The sequence below is a fragment of the Kryptolebias marmoratus genome, linkage group LG8 (assembly GCF_001649575.2).
Source record: "Kryptolebias marmoratus isolate JLee-2015 linkage group LG8, ASM164957v2, whole genome shotgun sequence".
Lineage (NCBI taxonomy): Eukaryota > Metazoa > Chordata > Actinopteri > Cyprinodontiformes > Rivulidae > Kryptolebias > Kryptolebias marmoratus.
The window spans coordinates 12,161,439-12,180,019 of record NC_051437.1 but is presented as its reverse complement, the minus strand read 5'-3'; the positions used below and the strand labels follow the sequence as shown (position 1 = coordinate 12,180,019).

General features: G+C 40.6%; 2 protein-coding genes across 3 annotated transcripts; one reads left to right on the top strand and one right to left on the bottom strand.

Moving 5' to 3' along the window:
• Positions 1 to 196: 196 nt before the first annotated feature.
• Positions 197 to 2,937, bottom strand: lsm14b (LSM family member 14B). 2 transcript variants are annotated; one of them, XM_017409477.3, is made up of 8 exons: positions 2,737 to 2,937; positions 2,477 to 2,637; positions 1,952 to 2,084; positions 1,662 to 1,853; positions 1,423 to 1,500; positions 1,186 to 1,347; positions 803 to 932; positions 197 to 704 (listed from the first exon to the last, which is right to left on the bottom strand). In XM_017409477.3, exons 1-8 carry the CDS (start codon positions 2,855 to 2,857, stop codon positions 548 to 550), a joined length of 1,134 nt encoding a protein of 377 aa, XP_017264966.1. In that variant the 5' UTR covers positions 2,858 to 2,937; the 3' UTR covers positions 197 to 547. The 2 variants fall into 2 exon arrangements, with proteins under 2 accessions (XP_017264966.1, XP_017264963.1); XM_017409474.2 differs by having other exon boundaries at positions 1,423 to 1,509; positions 2,737 to 2,936.
• Positions 2,938 to 3,863: 926 nt separating this feature from the next.
• LOC108232158 (transcription initiation factor TFIID subunit 4) lies at positions 3,864 to 17,671 on the top strand. Its single transcript, XM_017409771.3, has 15 exons — positions 3,864 to 5,041; positions 6,052 to 6,206; positions 6,531 to 6,653; positions 8,476 to 8,610; positions 8,705 to 8,827; positions 8,922 to 9,011; positions 10,503 to 10,730; positions 10,850 to 10,979; positions 11,199 to 11,310; positions 11,967 to 12,136; positions 12,225 to 12,355; positions 12,597 to 12,722; positions 15,778 to 15,834; positions 15,931 to 16,050; positions 16,171 to 17,671. Exons 1-15 carry the CDS (start codon positions 4,333 to 4,335, stop codon positions 16,327 to 16,329), a joined length of 2,568 nt encoding a protein of 855 aa, XP_017265260.1. The 5' UTR covers positions 3,864 to 4,332; the 3' UTR covers positions 16,330 to 17,671.
• The last annotated feature ends 910 nt before the right edge of the window (positions 17,672 to 18,581 follow it).

Here is an 18,581-nt window from a genome sequence, read left to right as displayed (position 1 = left end):
CAACTTTTCCATAAAGCTAAACTTGAGACTGGAGTCCACAGTATTGTACTATTAGGAAAGCAGATTACAGGTCTAGTGAGTGATCAAATGTTAGTTTAGAAATTGAGGACAGTAAGCATCATACAGCTTCAGTAAATGAGTACAGCAGCAAGGTGAAAACCTCAGCTTCAGGATGACAAAAAAATAGCAACGCACAAAAGTTTAAATACAGGTCTTTAGTTAATTTTTTTTCTCCAAAAATTTACATTTCTAAATTAAATTAAAAATATACAAATCAAGACTAAAGGGGAAAAACAGTTTCTACAAATAAATACATCTCAGAAGGAACTCTCAAGCAGCAAAATAAAAGTACAAACCTAAACATAACTTCCCTTTTAAAAAAGAAAGAAATAATGAATGTTATTGGTCTGGTCCACATTCAAACCAAGTAAATCAAAATAAAATCATAAGTGTCCTATCACTGAGAATGAAAAAAACAAAAAAACAAAACAAAACAAAAAAAAAAAAAACGGACTTCTTTGTTTTAATCTCCCTCCAGCCTTTACAGCTATCCGCTTAGGATTCTGTGGGAAAGAGCCTGAGCAGCACCTCGTCCTCTTCGTCCACCATATCGACCTCTGGCACCTTGACCTTTAAAGAACCGGCCCGTGACCCCAAAAGTCTCCAGATTTCGCTTCCGCTCTTCTGCCCATGTCAACCTGAAACTAATAAACAAAGCAAAACAAAAACAAAACCAGTGCAAGTCTGTAACTCTGGATCACAGAATGAAAAAGAAATTAGTTTAATAAGACCACCAGTTCACCTGAGCCCATCAGATGAGAAGTTATCAAAGAAAGACTTTGCCTTGTTGTAGTAACATTTTGGCCCCAAATCATCATCCTCTGAAGTTGAGTGAATCTTCTCTTTTGATTTATCCACCTCATAGTTTTCATCTGCATAAAAAGAAAAGCCTACTAAAACTTGAATTGGGGTGCAACAGACCGAAGGCCTTAAAGGATGAATAGGATTTAAATTGTTGATTCAGTTGGGAAGTTCATACGTGGACTCTTCAAGTTCTGCTGAGTTGTCTGCTTAAATTACAGCATGTCCATCAATGTGTTATCAGTAACAAGTCCACCATCATAACTGTTGCCATTGGAGGTACAAGAATTATTTATTTTGGAGCCACTTCAGTTCAAAACATACCTTTTATGTTCAATTTCTCCTGCACCTCTCTCTCAAGCTCCTCCTTCATAAACTGTGCGTTTGATGAATCAAAGTCAAAGTCGGACTCAAACTTAAGGATCGGAGATGAAACCTTGGGCACCATCGGCTGGCCTCTACCCCGGGTCCTGCGTCTACGGGATCCTAGAGCAGAAACAAGTCATTACTAGGGAAACCATTTAAAAATTTCACCTCTGTAAACTTGTTTTCAATAATTACCTTGTCTTCTTCTGTGCGGCGGCCTATTTTCAGTATTCTGCTGCAGTGATTGCTGCCGATAAGTGCTCACACCTGGGCCTGAAGTCACTTGTGATCAAAAAGCTAGTCACATTGAACTGTTTCTTACTGTACAAGTAAATATTTGGCATTTATAAGATACTCCAAGAGTTAATTAAAGATGCTGCCCCCCCCATTTAGGAGGAGGAACACATTTCGACTTCACTCATTGCATGGCTTACTGGTGGCTCCAGCATCCCGTTGAGTTGGGGAGCCCTCTCTCCTGGTCCTCTGGGGTCTCCTGCTGCTCCACTCCTGCTGCTCCTGTGGCATGGTCAAACCTCTTCTCTGCCTAGATCTATCCACCTGCAGGGTTTGAACCGCCTTTTCCACCATGGGCCCTCGTCTAACTTGCAGGTCTGGAAGTACGGACCCTGCACGATAAGCACAGCCACAACAGCCCACTTTAAGTAGTAAGCAGTGTGGATTTATGGGAAGTTTATTTGAACTCTATGTGTGCCAGATGACTTACCAAGACCAAGAGCTGCAGCAGCATACTGCTGGTTAAGAAGGGAGCTAGCTGCAAGCTGATTATAGGCAGGGATCCTGAGAGGGCTGAACCGTCCAAGACCTGGGTAGACACTTGAGGAGCTTGCACTGGATGACTGAAAGAAAAAAACTGTACTTATATAGCACCTTTCTAGCCAACCAGCTACTCAAAGCACTTTCCAATATAATTTGCGCCCTCATTTACCCATCCACACACATTCATACAGCACTCTACTACATTTCTACAAAACTAACCTGAATAAGTAATTCTATAGTCTAATCAGTGCTTTAAACTCCATTCATACACGGATGGGGCACACAATGGAGACAAGGGATTCAGGGTCTTGCTCAGAGACACTTTAACACGCGACTCCTGCCAGAATCAAACATCAAACTCTCTCATTGGCGGACAACTGCTCTAACCACTAAGCCACAGATTCCCCCAAAAACATGTTAAATGATCACACTTTCAATAAGCACTTGACCCATGCAGTTTCTTTCACAGTACTTGTATTATTGCAGGATCTGGGGGTAGGCCGTAAGATCTTGGCGATTCGCACAGTGTGATATCCTTGATATCACTTCCACGGAAAGTTATGTACTCGTAGACATCATCCTTGGTTGGCGTTGGCCTGTCAGTGGGTCGTCCCTCTGTTCCAAAGCACTTTACTAAATGAAAGGAAAAGATACATTGAAGAAAGTTCCATATGTACTTTCATTATACTGACATTTTTTCCAGCTAAGAACAAGCTAGTTCACATTACTCACCATTTGCCAGCACAACTGTGGAGTTGGTTTTATCAATTGTATACAAAATCCCCTCATATCGATTTTGGGCTTTGGAAATCAGCCCTATTTTACAGCCAATATATGGCTTTGTTGAAGCCATGGCTGCGTGAAATTTAGGATAAAAGCTGTTAAACTTTTTACCAAACCACAACACATTACAACCCTCAACCAACAAGCAACTGGAAACAATTTATAGGCCTTCACAGGTGCCATGAAACCACGCCCACTGATTTTTTTTTCTAACTCACCTGCCAGTACCGTTCTAATCAGTGGGTTCGCACCATTTAAACGTCGGCTCAAGTAGTGGCACACCGACTCTATAAAGCGTCTCCTATCTCGACCACATGGCTTTTTATTCGTGTATTTAAGAACATTGTTTTCAGTTGTTCAGAACATGATTTAAACTTAGATCACCGGTCGACCCTGATCTAAAATGACTCTTGTCGGTAGGAAACTAACTCCTCCCTCCCCGCTTCTCGAGTCAAACGAACCATGCGTCGGTACATCTAAAAGGAGTGTACATATAGTCACCCGCTGTACCGTTTCGTGTCATTTGTGACTTAAAATGGTTGCTTTGCATAAACGACATTTTGTGATTATCGGTAACATTTAGTCTACGTCCAGTGATAGCCTATTTTGTTTAGATATTTAACAATATTGTGGAATATTGCAAAGAATTGCCACAGTAAACACGCTATCCTGGCGTTGAAAACTCTCAAGTTGCAAAAATAAATATAAGTTGGTAACCAAGCTTTAGTCTCCGCACTTATTATGTCATATAAAGATTTTAAAAAATGAGAACATGCTGTCCGTACACTGATAAGCAGCTATTCTGAGACTCTCTTTATTAACAATAAAGACAAAATGCATAAATACTGTACGGAAATCTACAATAACATGCTAAAAAAAACTAATGGAGCCTCCTTTTCGTGCTCACGTCCCATCTGACAGATCTGTGAGCAACAGTGCAACTCTTTTCTATATCAGCGAAACTGACAGCTCTTCTGGTGCACTCTGCAACTCCAGAGTTTATTTTCTCGAAGGGACCAATCACGGCGCCCGGTGAAGCTACGTCACGGAAGGTGCATCCAATCAGCGCATGCGTCGCACGAACAAGCGTAGCCAGGCAAAGATGGCGGCGGGCTCCGACTTGCTGGGAGATGTTTTCTTCAACAGAAAGGTGGACAAAAAAGTAGTGAGCGAGCTACTGAGATTCCCGGACTCTGAACTTACAGGAGCAAGTGACTCTTACTTAACGCCTGGTGTTTATTCTGCAGCGAACCACGTCGGCAGCTCATGTTGTTAATCATTTTATTGTTCCGGGCAGCAAAAATGGGACTTTCACAACAAGAGCTTCCCAAAACAGGCAAGATAGTTGCGCATTCCGGTTAGCTAGCTAGTTTTTGTCACGTTGTTCAGTTAATTCGGCTGACTTGAATTCACTTGATAGTATATTCCCAAACTAAAGCGTATCGGAAAGTGGTTCGGCACTCCTCTTGCTGTCATGTTTCCGCTGGTGTAGTAGGGGTGGGAGTTTCTGGAGGTGTCGGCAACAGTCAGCGCGGGGGCTCTAGCATGGATGGGACAGCTGGGCTCACTTCGACGGCCGAACCGAGCGGCGTGACAGCCGCTCAGAGTCAGTCCAAGCCCGCGACAGCTAGCGGAGTTGCGGCACCGGAGGCAGCACCTCGCCCGGCTGGTGCCGAAACTTTAAATGGCAGCACGGCGGTGATGAACTGTCACGTCCCCGGAGGAGGCAGACAGCAATCCAACAGCTCGCCGCCCGCTGGCACGCTCGTCAACGGACCCGCTTCGGCGAGCAAGGAAGGCGCAGCTGGTGTCGTTTTCCGAACTACTTTAGGCGCACAGAACGCCGTGACCCCACCTGTGACTTCGGCGCAGCCTTCGGTGAAAGCTGTGCCCACTGTCACGCTTGTGAGGCCGCCCACGCAAACTTCGACTCATGATGCACAAAGCGCAGGCAACCCAGCCACTGTTTTGACATCCTCATCGAGTGCAAGCGTCACCTCCACCCCTGTCATCAAAACCGACCCCATTAAAACTATAATACAAACCGGGGTCCAGGTCGTGGCTTCCACCGACGGGACCGTGAGGAGTCCGACTGTTCTGCAAAGCCTGAAGACTTTAGCGCCGTCGACCATCGCCGCCGCTCCCCCTCCTCCCGGCGGGATACGAACCATCGCTCCACAGGTGTTGGGTGCTCAGCTCAGTCAGCCTCAGCGAAACGCCACAACCAGTGTCCAAAACGTCCAGATCTCTCCAGGTAGTAAAACGTTTTAAGATTTTAAGAGCATCCGGAAGAAGAAGAAACTGTCTGTTTACTCTGCCAGGCTGCAATATATTGCAAGGAATTGATTACTGTCTAACAAAAAATCCACTTTCTGTATTGACTTGTGCTTCTTACAGGCAGGAGATAGTTTCAGACACTTTGTAGTAAGCAGAGATCACATCTTATTGGTTGCCCTTTGAGGTCACAAGCAACAAATTAGGGATGGACAAGGTTCTAACTGCACAATAGATTAAATTCTTAAGGACAGTCAGGCAGTTTATTCCCAATTTAGTTTAGCTAAAGCACATTTTGTTCCAAACTATCGAGTCTTATTTCTTTGTTGTTTTGAGTCAATGGCATTCTGTCCTCCTATCAATATATGTTTTGCTGATTATCTCCCCACTATCCTGTGTGCACATTTTTGGGGTTAGGTTAGGCTGTTCTTCTCAATCCTCCAGTTTTTGTTTTTTTTTACTGCTTCACCCTTCAGATACTCAAGTGACTTGTCAGTGTTTTTGTGACAACAGTCTATTGTAGTTCAGTAGTTGTTGATGAAAAGAGGCCACCTAAGTTAGACCAAATGAAGCCGCAGCAAAATGAGTTCTTAAAATTTAAACATTTTTGGCCTCTTTATAACTTGAACTGCTTTGCTCTAGGTCACTGTGTCACTATATACAAGAGTCGAGCCATTGATTTCACAAGCCACCTGTTTTATTGGCTGACTAAAGCAGCCCTGCTTCAGTGTGTAGTAACACCCTGACCTACAATAAAATGCCAGTGGCTAGATAAAACCTTTAGTTTCAGCAGTGCTGCTGTGAGAATGTGTCTAAATTGTTGCTGATCGGAGGGAAATCTCTACGCCTCTCATGTGATGCAAGTTTTACCTCCTTTTTTTAAGTAAAAAGAAAAAAGCAAATCCATACGTGCATTAATGTATATTTACTTACAAGGATATAAAAGCTGTGGCGTTGATTTCCTAACCCGCTGTCGTTCGCCTCATGCAGGCATGGTCTTGGTCCGCAGTGACAGTGGGCATTACTTGATGATTCACCAGCAGACCTTGGCCCAGATGCAAGCTCAGGCGCAGTCGCAAAGCGCCATGACACCACGACCTGCGGCCACCACCAGCACTCCACCTGTGCAGGTCACGTCTCTGCAGGTACAAGTCTGTCGGACACATTGGTGCCGGCGAACAGAAAATGTGACTCATTCATGCTACACAGAGAAACACAGATTTAATTTGCAGTACTGGAACAGATTTTACACCAACACTAGCCCTAACAAGTAACAACCAGACACTAGGGAGAAAATAGTGCTGATTGTAATCACAGTGACTGAAATATTTAGTAAATTCTTGATTGTTTTTTTTTTCATTTATAACTGTGTTTAAATAAATACTACCCACTTCTACGACTTGAATCGGTGTGTCACGTCACCATTTATTTTTACACGGTCTTCTTCTCTTTCCACAATTGTTCTGCAGACTGCAGGCACGCCACTGCTGGGTCGTTCTGTGACCCCCACCACCACCATCATCAAACAAGGTTCCTCTGCCCAGACCACAGTCACAGCCACCACCACACTGCAGAGGCCTCCTGTACTGCAGGTAATAGTATCAGAAAGTGTTTCTGAAGTAAAATAAATTAAAAAATAGCACAGGTCAGCCTAATACCTTACATAAATAATTGTACTATTGACTAGCCACATGTTTTAATTAAAAAGAAAAATCAATATAGCTACAAATATAAAATATGATTTCACTAGGCTGAATCTGTTTTTGCAAAGTTGCAGTTGTAGGTACATAAATCTAATCTTTTTACACGTTGCTTTAAGTCACACAATCAGCTCACAAGTTCTTTAAAACACATTTCAGTTCAGACTGAACTGATGCAGTAAAAGAAGATTACACTGGACTCTGATCAAATCAGTCACCAGTCTGTGCATGTGTTTTCTAAAATTCTCATTTCATCTTTTAAATTAATTACTCGCATTCCCAGTCCTTGTTAAGTGGCTACATGCTCAGACTATAGTTCTGTTGTAGTTTCTTTGACTGAAGACTGAATTAAATAAAGATTGTGCTGCTCTTCCAAGGGAAGTTCATCTCTGTTAGACTATTTCAGACTGATTCCCTTCTGATAAGAAAGAGAAATGAAGGTCATAAACCTTTTTTTCTTTTAAATTACAGTTTTTGTAGTTATCTTGATTTGTAAAAATAAAATACTTGTCATCGATTTGGACCTTTTGGCCTATTTTTTTTTTTTAAATTTACCAACTGATAATCTCACTTTCTTCCTCTCTTGAAATAAAATATTCAGGTTTTCATAGAAATTTCCTTTATGGTTAATACATTTTTAAAATCACCTCATTAGTTTTTAATGTCTTTGTTGTATTTTTATAGCAAAGATTGTCTTTTGCGCTGACAATGAGCAGGGATCAACAACCTAAAGTGTATATTTTACACACATATTACTACATACAGTCTTGCAGAGTATGTAGGTCAGGAAAAAAGGTGTTCTTCTCATTCCTGAGACGTACCGTGTTTTTCACACTATAGGACGCACTGGATTATAAGGCGCACTGTCAATAAATGGTTCATTTTCAAACTTCTGTCATATCTAAGGCGCACCGGACTATAAAGCACATTAAACAAAACAAAACAGCCCCGTCTTTTCGGAGAATACTGCACCGACATAAAGGTCCCAACATACTCGGGCGTACTTCACTCCACAGAGGTCCGCCGGACTCGAGGCGGACGTCCACCAGACACGTCCGCGTAAAGATAAATTTTTATGACCGCATACGCGTACTTAGTGTCGCACAATAAACTGCCCGGCGAGAAACGGTGTTCACATCGAACTGTTTTGTGTGCGACACCAACGGCTCTCAGGTGAGAATCGCCGCTCTCTGTGCACCACTGACAGGTGTGCGGTGGCTGCCCTGGTGGTGAAGAAACGGCTAATGGCACCTTCTTTTCTTTTGTTTTTTTTTTTTTTTTTTTTTTTTAAAGCTAAGAGGCAAGTGATGTCTTCCTCCTTGTCCGGTGATGCCATGACTGAAATTTGTCATGAGAGAATTCTGTACGCTCGATTATGAAGTCTCAACCATCCACGGACAGTCCACCTGGTTTCCGAGCGGCTCAAAGAGTCCGCACAGTGCGCCAGAGTATGTGGTGGCCTAATGCTGCAAGCGGTGCGGCTTCGTAGTTTACCAAAGTCATACTAAAACATTCCGACTTCTTACATATATAAGGCGCTCCGGATTATAAGGCGCACTGTCGAAAATTTAAGGCTTTCAGGTGTCTTGTAGTCCGGAAAATACAGTAATAAAGTATGATAAAATAATTGTGTTCTGTCCCAGAGCCAGACATGTCAGAATGTGTCATTTCTTTCTGTACTTTTTATCATGTCTCTGTTCACTGACTTATGCAGAATACCATTATACTGGGAGGAGGCGCCACTTCCACCGGAGCATCCACCACAGTCCAGCCTGCAGCAGCAGTAACCCAGAGGATTGGGCCCCTCGGGGCCAAGGGGACGCCTGTCACTCCAACAGCAATCTCGGCTGTAAGGGAGAACTGCTAACCTGCAAACTGTAAACAAAATGAGCGTTGAGTTGCACAATGACTTAACTTTCGAGTATTTCTGTGTGTTATTTTAGGAAACACTGGAGATTGTAAAAAAGTGCAGAAACTTTTTGTCTACACTTATTAAGCTGGCATCCAGTGGAAAACAAACGTCTGAGACTTCGGCAAATGTCAAGGAGCTGGTCAAAAGCCTGCTGGTATTTGTCTCTCAAATCTGTTTTGTTTTACTCTCCTAAGTTTGTTTCATGGGCTCTTTTTGTTTTATCTCATCCTCTGTTTCTATTCTAACAGGAATCAAAGATAGAGCCTGAGGATTTCACCAGTCGGTTGTACCAGGAGCTAAACTCTTCACCTCAGCCATACCTTGTACCTTTTCTTAAGGTAAGATAAATAACTCGCCAGAAGATATAAATGTATGAGAAAATGAGGCCTTATTGCGCATAAAGGTAATGTTTAAAGTTTAGTCACTGAAATGCATCAAATTCATGTAGGAAACATTAAAATGACAATTATGTCAAAATCAAACATATTTTTATCTTTCTGCTTAACGGTTGGCAATGTGTTTCCATTAAATTACAAACCTTGTTTCTTTACATGCATATTTATAAATATATATTTTGACTTACCTAGATGATGGGCACCTTTATGTAAAATGTTGTTCAACATTTTTTTTTAAATCCTCATTTTATTTTAATTTTTATTCCTCAATTTATAGGAGAGCTTACGATCATTGATCTAAAGTGTGGGTAGATTGTTTAATTATCTGCATCAATATCTTGATTTTCTGTAAAGGAGCTGGCACATGAATATAATAATATATCCGCACAGAAACCATCAAAATGTTAATAGTTTTGCAGGATCATCATTGTGCTTCGTAAACAGTACTATAACTTTATGTAATAATCTCAGTCTTAATTTTATTATTATTTTAATGCAAAATATCTAATGATGTATTCTCAGAACCGTTTCAGCACTTTATCTTAGAACAGATTACACTGAAAAGACCATCTTGGATTTTATTATCGGCGTATAACAAATAAAGTATGACAAAATAAAAGATGATCCAACTATAAAAACTCTGCAAACAAACCAAACTAAAGCTAGATGTTTATACGCTTAAAAAATCAAAGTAAAAAAACTAAGCGCTAAGCTTCTGTCTCTGTGTGTGTTTTTCTTGTGTTGTAGCTGTGCATGGGTCAACCAGTAACAAGCAGGTCAGCTTAAAAACGGGCGAAAGAAAATGGCATACAGGGTAAATTATTAATGTTATGAAGACAATGTGTTCATTAGACTCCAGACACAAACATACTGTGGTGTCTTCAGGTCATGAACAATCAGCATCCCCGAACAACAAAGTAGACTACTTTAATACTTCAACTAGCTGATCTCAAGCCAGCTAAAATATAAAAGTGTTCAGTTTGATAAGTATCAGTAATGATTAGGATTTTCTAAAAAAAGGAGTTGCACACTTTTAAAGACCTTCATCCTGCACATCACCGCAGCGTGGAAGACGCATCGTTTAACTTTCTGAATATTTCTTATCTATGCCAGAAACAATGAGGGGCTCGTAAAGCAGGCCAGTATGTTCTTCATGAGGAGAAAGTGTGCAGTCCTTAGTGAACAAAAACATATTAAAGCAGTGACATATAGAAATAAAACATGTTCTGATTGTTTCTCCTAAAGGCGCAAATAAACCTGTGCAGAACATTGTGAGGAAGTTAATTTGTGTCCAGGTTTTGTAAGAATAAAGCTAAAGTAGAATGAACTCATTGTCATTATTTACACTGCAGTAACTTCGTCTGCGTTCCAGTGGCTAATATTATTAAAACAAAGCCTTGACTTTATCGCTCCGTCTCCTCTCGCTGCCTGCAGAGAAGTCTCCCGGCACTGCGTCAGATGACTCCAGACTCTGAAGCCTTCATCCAGCAAAGCCTGCTGCCTCTGCCAAGCACTCAGCCTGCTGCCACAGCCGCCTCCGCCCTCAGCGCTGTGGTACTGCGACCTCCCCTCGCCTCCGTTGCCACCACAGCCACAGGCATGGCCACAACCAAAACTACAGTCATCAGCCTCTCTCAGACTCCCAACAGTAAACCTGGACTGGTAATGTTGCTGCTAACTGAGAGTTTTAGGTTACACGATTGGATGTACAAACGCTGCTTCTGTGAGTTTTCACTTTAACCGTCGTGTGTTTCTCATTCATTCCCTGTAAATGTGTGCAGATTGTGCCCCAGCAACAGGGGGCCGTGGTGAGGCCCCAGGTGACGCTGACTCAGTCTCCCATGGTAACAATCAGAGGACAAGCTCCTAACCGCATCTTTTTGAGTCAGGTGGTCAAACAGATACCAACAGGTGTGGGCTCAACAAATTTTACAAATGTTAAATTTATGTTGTTTTGTACAATTACCTGATTGATACACTACCGGATTGTTGCCTATTTTTTTTAAATATCAATTTACAGGATACTTGGACCTACTTTATGCATGTACATAAGCAACTTTAATAACTATTATAATTGATTCTTATTGATGAGCTGCAAAAACTAACCTTTTGTCTCCGTTTGTGACTTAGTTGTGAAACAACCGATGGCTCTGGGGGCCAGAGGAGTCCAAGTACTCGGCCAGGCTTCTGTTTTTGACGCTCAGAAGAACAATCTGAAGGAAGCAGCTGGGGGAACTTTCAAGTTTGTGATTTTGGTTTTTTTTTTTTATAAATTTTATTTATGTCTGTTAAATGCTTTTTTACATTCAATCCACATTTCAGGAACATTCAATTTCTGTAAGTTTAAATTGCAGTCTTTAATTTTCTTTTAAGTACTTAAGTATGAACATCTTCAAAGTTCTGCTGGCACATAAAAGTAGCAGATTTTGAACTGATTTAGTTGTATCTAAGTCCACTCTTAAATGTTTGTGCACATGAGCAGCTCTCAGTCTATCTGCTGCTCTCAGGCCAGACGTAGTTGGAGGAACTTGGAGAGCTCAAGGTTGTGTGGTAGTTGTGATAAATTTCTTAAAGGGAATTTAGAAATTGTTTGTCAGACACATTGCTACACTTAGCACTGGTCTGCTTTCATGCAAAAAAACACAAGTCATACTAAGTCATAGTAAACTGAGGAAAAGCAAACTAAGATATAACATAAACTAAACCAGGATTTAAAAACCTCATTCAAACAGATCAGACATGATAAAAGCTAAGATAAACTAAACTAAAGGTACCAGAAGGCCAGCTAAGAGTTAAAAACATTTTATTAAAAGGCCAACTAAAAGTGTCAGTGTATCCAAAAAAAAAAAGAACAAAAGTACACAAAATAAAACTGACTGTCCTCTTTTATTTAAACAGGGATGATGATGATATCAACGATGTGGCTTCTATGGCGGGAGTCAACTTATCAGAGGAGAACGCCCGTATCTTGGCAACCGGCTCTCATCTTGTCGGCATGGTGACTCGGTCCTGTACGGACGAGACGTTCCTCTCCGTGTCCTCGCTCACTCGGATAACTTTGGAAATCGGTGAGAGAAACTTGTGACAAAATGCGCGACGTTCTCTTGCCGTAGGTCGACTCTCATTCACTCCCGCCGCGCTCACTTCTTGTTTCAGGGAAGAAGTTTGGTGTCAACGAGTTGGGTGCACACGTGATCAGCTACATATCCCACGCTACGCAGCAGCGGCTGCGGATCCTTTTGGAAAAAGCGTCACATGTGGCACAGCAGAAAAATACAAGTTTTAAGGTGATAATGGATTATAGTAACTTGAGAGTTGGATTGTTCATGTTGTGAGTAAATCTTATGTATCTAGCAGCTTTTAAAAGAAAAATCACGATAAACGACACAGATTAAAAAAGCAAAATCAAGGTAAAATAAAAGTGTTATAAAGGTTAAAATACAATCAGATAAAAACAGAATGCTACCCAAATGAAGTTGCCATTTACTTTGCCTTTGGTAGCTTTTACAATTCTGCCTTCTCTTTCAGGAGGATGAGCGGTATGAGCAGGTCAGCAACGTGCGGGCCCAGCTCAAGTTCTTTGAGCAGCTGGATCAGCTGGAGAAACAACGGAAGGATGAGCAGGAAAGAGAGATTCTCATGAAGGCTGCCAAGGTAGAAAGACCGTTTATTTATTTATGTGGAAAGGTTGTTGTACATGATGAATAAGCCCTAAAAAATACAGCTCCTGCGGAATCATTTATCAAGTTACAAATTTTCCTGAGGGTGTAGAAAAATTGTGCCTGCATTTTTAGTGGGGTTACAAATTCACAGTAGCTTTTTAGAAAGTTTTCCACCCATTATTTACCTGTGGACTCACTTGCAGATATTAAACTGGTCTAAAAGACTCTAGTCAGTTTGACTCTTCATTTTGTTAGATATGTACAGGCATCCAGCTATGAATTAAAATACAATTTAAGACTTTTGCAACATTGATAAGTAGTTGCTGAACAAGTACTGAATGCCCTTGTCTAATGTGTAATGTTTTTTATATTTATTCTGTAACATTTCTACTTATGTCCAGTTTCACATATGGGCTTAATTTAAATGGTTTAAAATCATTTTTGGGACAAATGTAGAAGCAAGTTCCATTACAAATCTCAATTTGGTTAACAAATAATTATAAAATAAGCTGCTGCCTAATAAAAGTTGTTTTCCATGTGATCAATATTTCACCTTTCGTCAGAAACTGAACAATCACACACAAAACATAAATAAACAAACAAACTCTTATTGAAAACAGAAAATTAGACACTTGAGTGAACAAACAATTAGAATTTACTTTCTACATTTTATTGTCGCTCCTTCTGAGATCTATCATACACATGAATGAAATCCATCAATTCATTCATCCATCTATTCATCCATCCATTCATCCATCCATTCATCTTCCACTGCTTATCCGTGGTTGGATCGCAGAGGCAACAGGAGAGAAACCCAGACCTCCCTCTCCCCAGAGACACTCTCCAGCTCCTCCTGGATGATCCCAAGGCGTTTCCAGGCCAGAGAGGCTATAAAATCCCTCCCGTAAGTTCTGGGTCTGTCCCGAGGTCTCTTTCCAGTGTGACAAGCACAGAAAACCTCCAAAGGGAGGCATCCAGGAGTGCCTGAACCACCTCAACTGACTTTCAATGCGAAGGAGCAGCGGCTCTACTCTGAGCTCCTCTCCAATGACAGATCTCCTCACCTTATCTCTAAGGCTGAGCCCAGCCGCCCTACGAAGGAAGCTTATTTCAGTGACTTGTATCTGGCATCTTGTTCTTTCAGTCATAGTACATACCTTGTAATCATAGGTGAGGGTTGGAACGTAGATGCAGCAGTAAATTGAGAGGTTCGCCTTTCGACTCAACTCTTTCTTCACCGCGACCAACTGAAGCAACGCCCTCATTACTGCAGACGAGGTCCCGATCCATCGATCCATCTCCTGCTCCATCCTACCATAAACAAGAGAACTCCTCCACCTGAGGCAAAGACTCATTCCCAATAAACAAAATCCATCATGTGTAAACTCACTATAAGCATACTGGAATAATAGAGAAAAACAAATATTTTGTAACATTTTAGCTAGCATCAATAAACTGCCTTACATCAAAAGTTTTGTCCACGTAGGCTAAGCACTGTTAACTACTAGAGCAGGGGTAGGCAACCCTGGTCCCGGAGAGCCACTATCCTGCATGTTTTCCTTGTTTCCCTGCTCCAACACACCTGATTCAGTGGTTAAATCACCTCTTCATGTTCTGCAGAAGCCTGTTAATCACCCACTGATTCGAATCAGGTGAGTTGGAGCAGAGAAACAAGTAAAACATGCAGGATCGTGGCCCTCGAGGACCAGGATTGCCCACCCCTGTACTAGAGGGTGTCAATATTAACCAAAAAAATAAATAAATAAAAAAAATAATAAAAAGAATACAAAATAATCATTTTTAAATGATAAACTTTCTATAATTCTTTTTTATTCAACATTAATCTAAATTTTGGAGTAAATTTAATTGCATGTTTAAAAGCATACTGAAGCTAGTGATAAATTGTTACATCACCTGAGGCAAAGGTTTATCTGATGTTACCCCACCTGCAATTACAAAATCTCAAAAGTTAACAAAATTTAACAAAAACAATGTTTCTTTTTTTGTTTTTTAGCAATTTGCTTTACAGTGAAAACATGTCAGTACCTCAAAAATTATTTGAGGCTTATTTTGATGTTTTAGTCAGGAAAATGTCCAATCTGTTTACATGGACTAAATCCTGCAGCCAGCGCACTGGGGGCACGTTTTTTTTTTTCTTTTCTTCAACATCTGTGTTATGTTATTTGTTTGTGTGTGTGGTTTTCAAAAATGATGACATAGACGCCAGTTTTGTGTGTGCTCACAATTAGTTTGTGCCCTATCGAAACCAAAACAACATTTAAGCCGTTTTATTTATTTATTTTTACCAGTTTTGTTTTGTTTGTCTCGTTTTATCCTAATTTTGTTACCAATAACCTTGGATCATGTGCTGAAATGGTTATTAACAGAGGGAAAACTCACAGTTTAAAAACAAAAAAAGAAGCTGCAGATGTTTGAAGGGAATCCTAAGCAAAGCTAAGAATATTCTTTTTATGTACAATGTTTGAAAAGTTACTCTGAAAAATTCCTGTTGATTAGTTTAGTTATAGATACTCTGAATCAGTACAGTGCATATTTTATATCATGACATTTCTGTTAATCTTATGTAGCTTTTATAAGCTAATACTTATAGACTAATAAATTTAGACTTTAAATGATACCTGATTGAGGCACGTTTAACCATCCATGAGTCACCCATTGTGAAAGTCTCTGCAGCTTGATACATAACTCCTTGGACTTTAATATTTGGGATCAGTATAAATGAAATTTTTACAAGGAAAATAAGCCAAAAAATAAATATGAGGCTGTAACATCTGGATCAGTTGACCTGAAGTGACTCAACATTATTTAAACAGGGATACAGAAAAGCTGACGGGAATAATCTTCCAGTTATAATTTTACAGATAAGGTTAGTGTGTGATCGTGGGTCATTGACATTAATATACATTTTCTCTGCTGCCAGCCAGTAGATATGCAAAGTGTGAGTGAGCGAATGAATAAAACAGTCAATTTAATGAATTGAACGTATCCATCTTGAAATATTAAAATGTCCTCTGCGTTACCTGCAGTCCAGGTCGCGACAAGAAGACCCCGAGCAACTCCGACTTAAACAGAAGGCCAAGGAGGTAATCGTATGCTAAAATAAGTGTCTGCACAGTTGCTTTTGCTTTGTGAGCGTGAGTAATCTGTGTTGTTGTGTGTTTTTTTTTTTTTTTTTCCAGATGGAGCAGCTGAAGGAGGCTCAGATCAGGCAGAGAGAAGCCAACCTAACGGCTCTGGCAGCAATCGGCCCGAGGAAAAAGCGGACAGCTGACTCTCCCGTCAGGGGTGCAACTGCCGAGGTGAGGCGTTTGGAACCTTTTTCGCTAAGGATCGCTGTGTTTGCATTGAAATGTTTTGAGTGATTAGGAAAAAAAAAAAGTCAGTAAAAGGCTAAGTGGTTTTCTGGTATTTGCTCACAGGGCGCAGGGTCAGGCCCCTCCCAGCCCGGAGGCTCGAGCTCCAGACAGTTCATGCGGCAGCGCATCACGAGAGTCAACCTCCGGGACCTGCTCTTCTGCCTGGAGAATGAGCGGGAGACCAGCCGCTCGCAGCTGCTTTATAAAGGCTTCCTCAAATAGCATCTGGATTAAAGCAACCGGTCTCAGGCGGGGACGTTAAGGAAGCAGAGCTGACCACGAGCTCGGAGCCTCGCAGATGGCGTTTTCTTTGATCTGCTAAATTATAAGATGTAGCTGCAGGAGAACGATCTGAAGCACAAAGGAGACTTTAAAAGCTTCCTCCGGCACTGGCCTTTTGTGTTTTCATTGATGAGAAGGAGCAGATATTGGCCTTGACTTTCAGCAAGCCTCTCACCTCAGTTTGCTCTGCAGACGCTCGTTACTCCCAGCTCCACGTGTCTGACGTGATGTGGATCCTTTCAGTTACTAATCTTATTTCTTGAATTGCCTTCTTAACCAGACAAGCCATATGCTTTGAATGTGTTGATTTCTTAATTCGTCAGGATTCTCTAGCGTTCTAGGATGGGTGCTTTAACGTTTTGTTATGTTCTTTTAGTTTTTATTTATGTCCTGTTCAGATGATCTTAGAACTTTTACCGTCAGTGGAATAAACAGTGGGAGTTCACACTGGTTGATTTATTTATTTATTTTTGTTCTGACTACCACATTTCCAACACTTTAAACGCTTTTCATTCCGATTCTTTTCTTAAAGCATACTATACAGGATGTGTATTTTTATAACGAGAAGGTGTCATATTGTATATAAGTAATTCTCGGGTAAAATTCTTCTGGTAAGGATATGACAAAGCCCCCACCCGCCCCTCTCAAACAGAAATAAGTTTTACTTTTTATTACAATTTTTAAAGAAATCTGAACTGCTGGAGGGAAACAGACGGCAGGATATTCTAATTTAGAAAAAGAGAAACTTTTGATGTCCAAGCTGTAATCAGCGTGCTGTGCTATTGCACCAGAGTTTGGATGAAATAAATAATCAAATAGTCCCTATAAGGTTACTGATTGCAGTCATTTATATTTCTACAGGCACAGTTTGGTGTTTATGAATAACTGAGGTCGTGTTGGGCTGATAAAGAAAGAGAGCTGTTGATCATTTGGGTTTCCACCACCACTCACTCACATGAACATATCACTTTACCACTCTCCTTATTCGTTGTGCACATACCAATCTTGGCCTTTGTGTTGTTTTATTTGAAAGAATGTTTGTGGCAGATTTTATTACTTGCAATACTTGAGTTGAATTTTGTGATCGATGACTTCAAAATAAGAAAATGTCTTATTTTGCTTGCATTAAAATACATGACAAACGAGACCTTCTTGATAATGTCAAGTAGATTTTGCACCACAGTTTGTTTATATGTAAATATATAAATAATAAAAAAACAAACATTTAATGGCTATTTTATAATTGATTGAGAAATATCTCTAATAAAACAAAAACAACTTTGTCTTTACCTTGTGTTCTTTTAGAGCTGCCATTATACACACATATTTTTGTCTGATCACCATTTAGACAAGTACAAGATGGGGGAAAAAACTTTTTGGGGGGGGGTTAAAAATATTCTAGCACTGCTTTTAGACGGCTGTTTTGTAAACGAGAGAGCAAATAAGCAGTTATGGTAAAGAGTAGTTCAAATACTCTCTCCGGTTTTTCATCGAAGCTCTTCAGAGATCTAAGACCCCAGGAAAAAAAAAAAGCTGTCAGGAATTTAGTGTTTATTTATACATGCACATTAGAATATTTGCTTCTGCTGTTTTGTTCTCAAATCCTATCGAGCATCTCAGCAAAGAGAATCATGAGTTCACTTCCCCTAAAGTCAAATGATTAAAGGAGCCTGTTTCAGCGGAGTCAGTCAAACACTGAGAAGTTCATGCTTTTTTTTAACCTTAAAACAATCATGTTTTGTCCACAATAAACAAGACCAATCTGTGGGTATCTCCTAGTTTCAGAGCAAATCTGACAAAAGGTTCCTTCAGTGTCATTTGCGGTTTACTATTTTATCTCCTCGTTTATCCAATGGAGTCAGGCATTCTTTAACGTGGGCAATCTTTGATTTCATCACATTAGAGCAGCACAAAGTAATCATCTGACAGCTTTAGACTTGACGTCCTGTGCTGCGTCATTATCGCCCAAACTCCAAAAACCAGAGTCGGAGCGATAATGTGTTTGCCCGTGTCCGTGTGTCTCTGTTACCAAAATATGTCAGGAACCTCGGGACGCATTTTATTGAAACCTGCAGAAGGTGATCATTGACTGTACATCTACAACTGATTATCTTTTGGAGTTCACTCAATTCAAGATGGCTGCCCTATCCAACTAACCCTAAAAAATGCAAAAATAGCTATAGTTTGGTCAA

Excerpts from the sequence above, each read along its gene's own strand:
- lsm14b (XM_017409474.2), bottom strand. The coding sequence starts at position 2,857 with ATGGCTTCAACAAAGCCATATATTGGCTGTAAAATAGGGCTGATTTCC. Across the intron at positions 1,510-1,661 it reads ACGGGATGCTGGAGCCACCA|TGACTTCAGGCCCAGGTGTG; the intron begins GTAAGCCATGCA and ends TTTGATCACAAG. Across the intron at positions 705-802 it reads TTCTCATCTGATGGGCTCAG|TTTCAGGTTGACATGGGCAG; the intron begins GTGAACTGGTGG and ends TTTGTTTATTAG.
- LOC108232158 (XM_017409771.3), top strand. The coding sequence starts at position 4,333 with ATGGATGGGACAGCTGGGCTCACTTCGACGGCCGAACCGAGCGGCGTG. Across the intron at positions 8,828-8,921 it reads AGCTGGTCAAAAGCCTGCTG|GAATCAAAGATAGAGCCTGA; the intron begins GTATTTGTCTCT and ends CTATTCTAACAG. Across the intron at positions 10,980-11,198 it reads GGTCAAACAGATACCAACAG|TTGTGAAACAACCGATGGCT; the intron begins GTGTGGGCTCAA and ends TTTGTGACTTAG.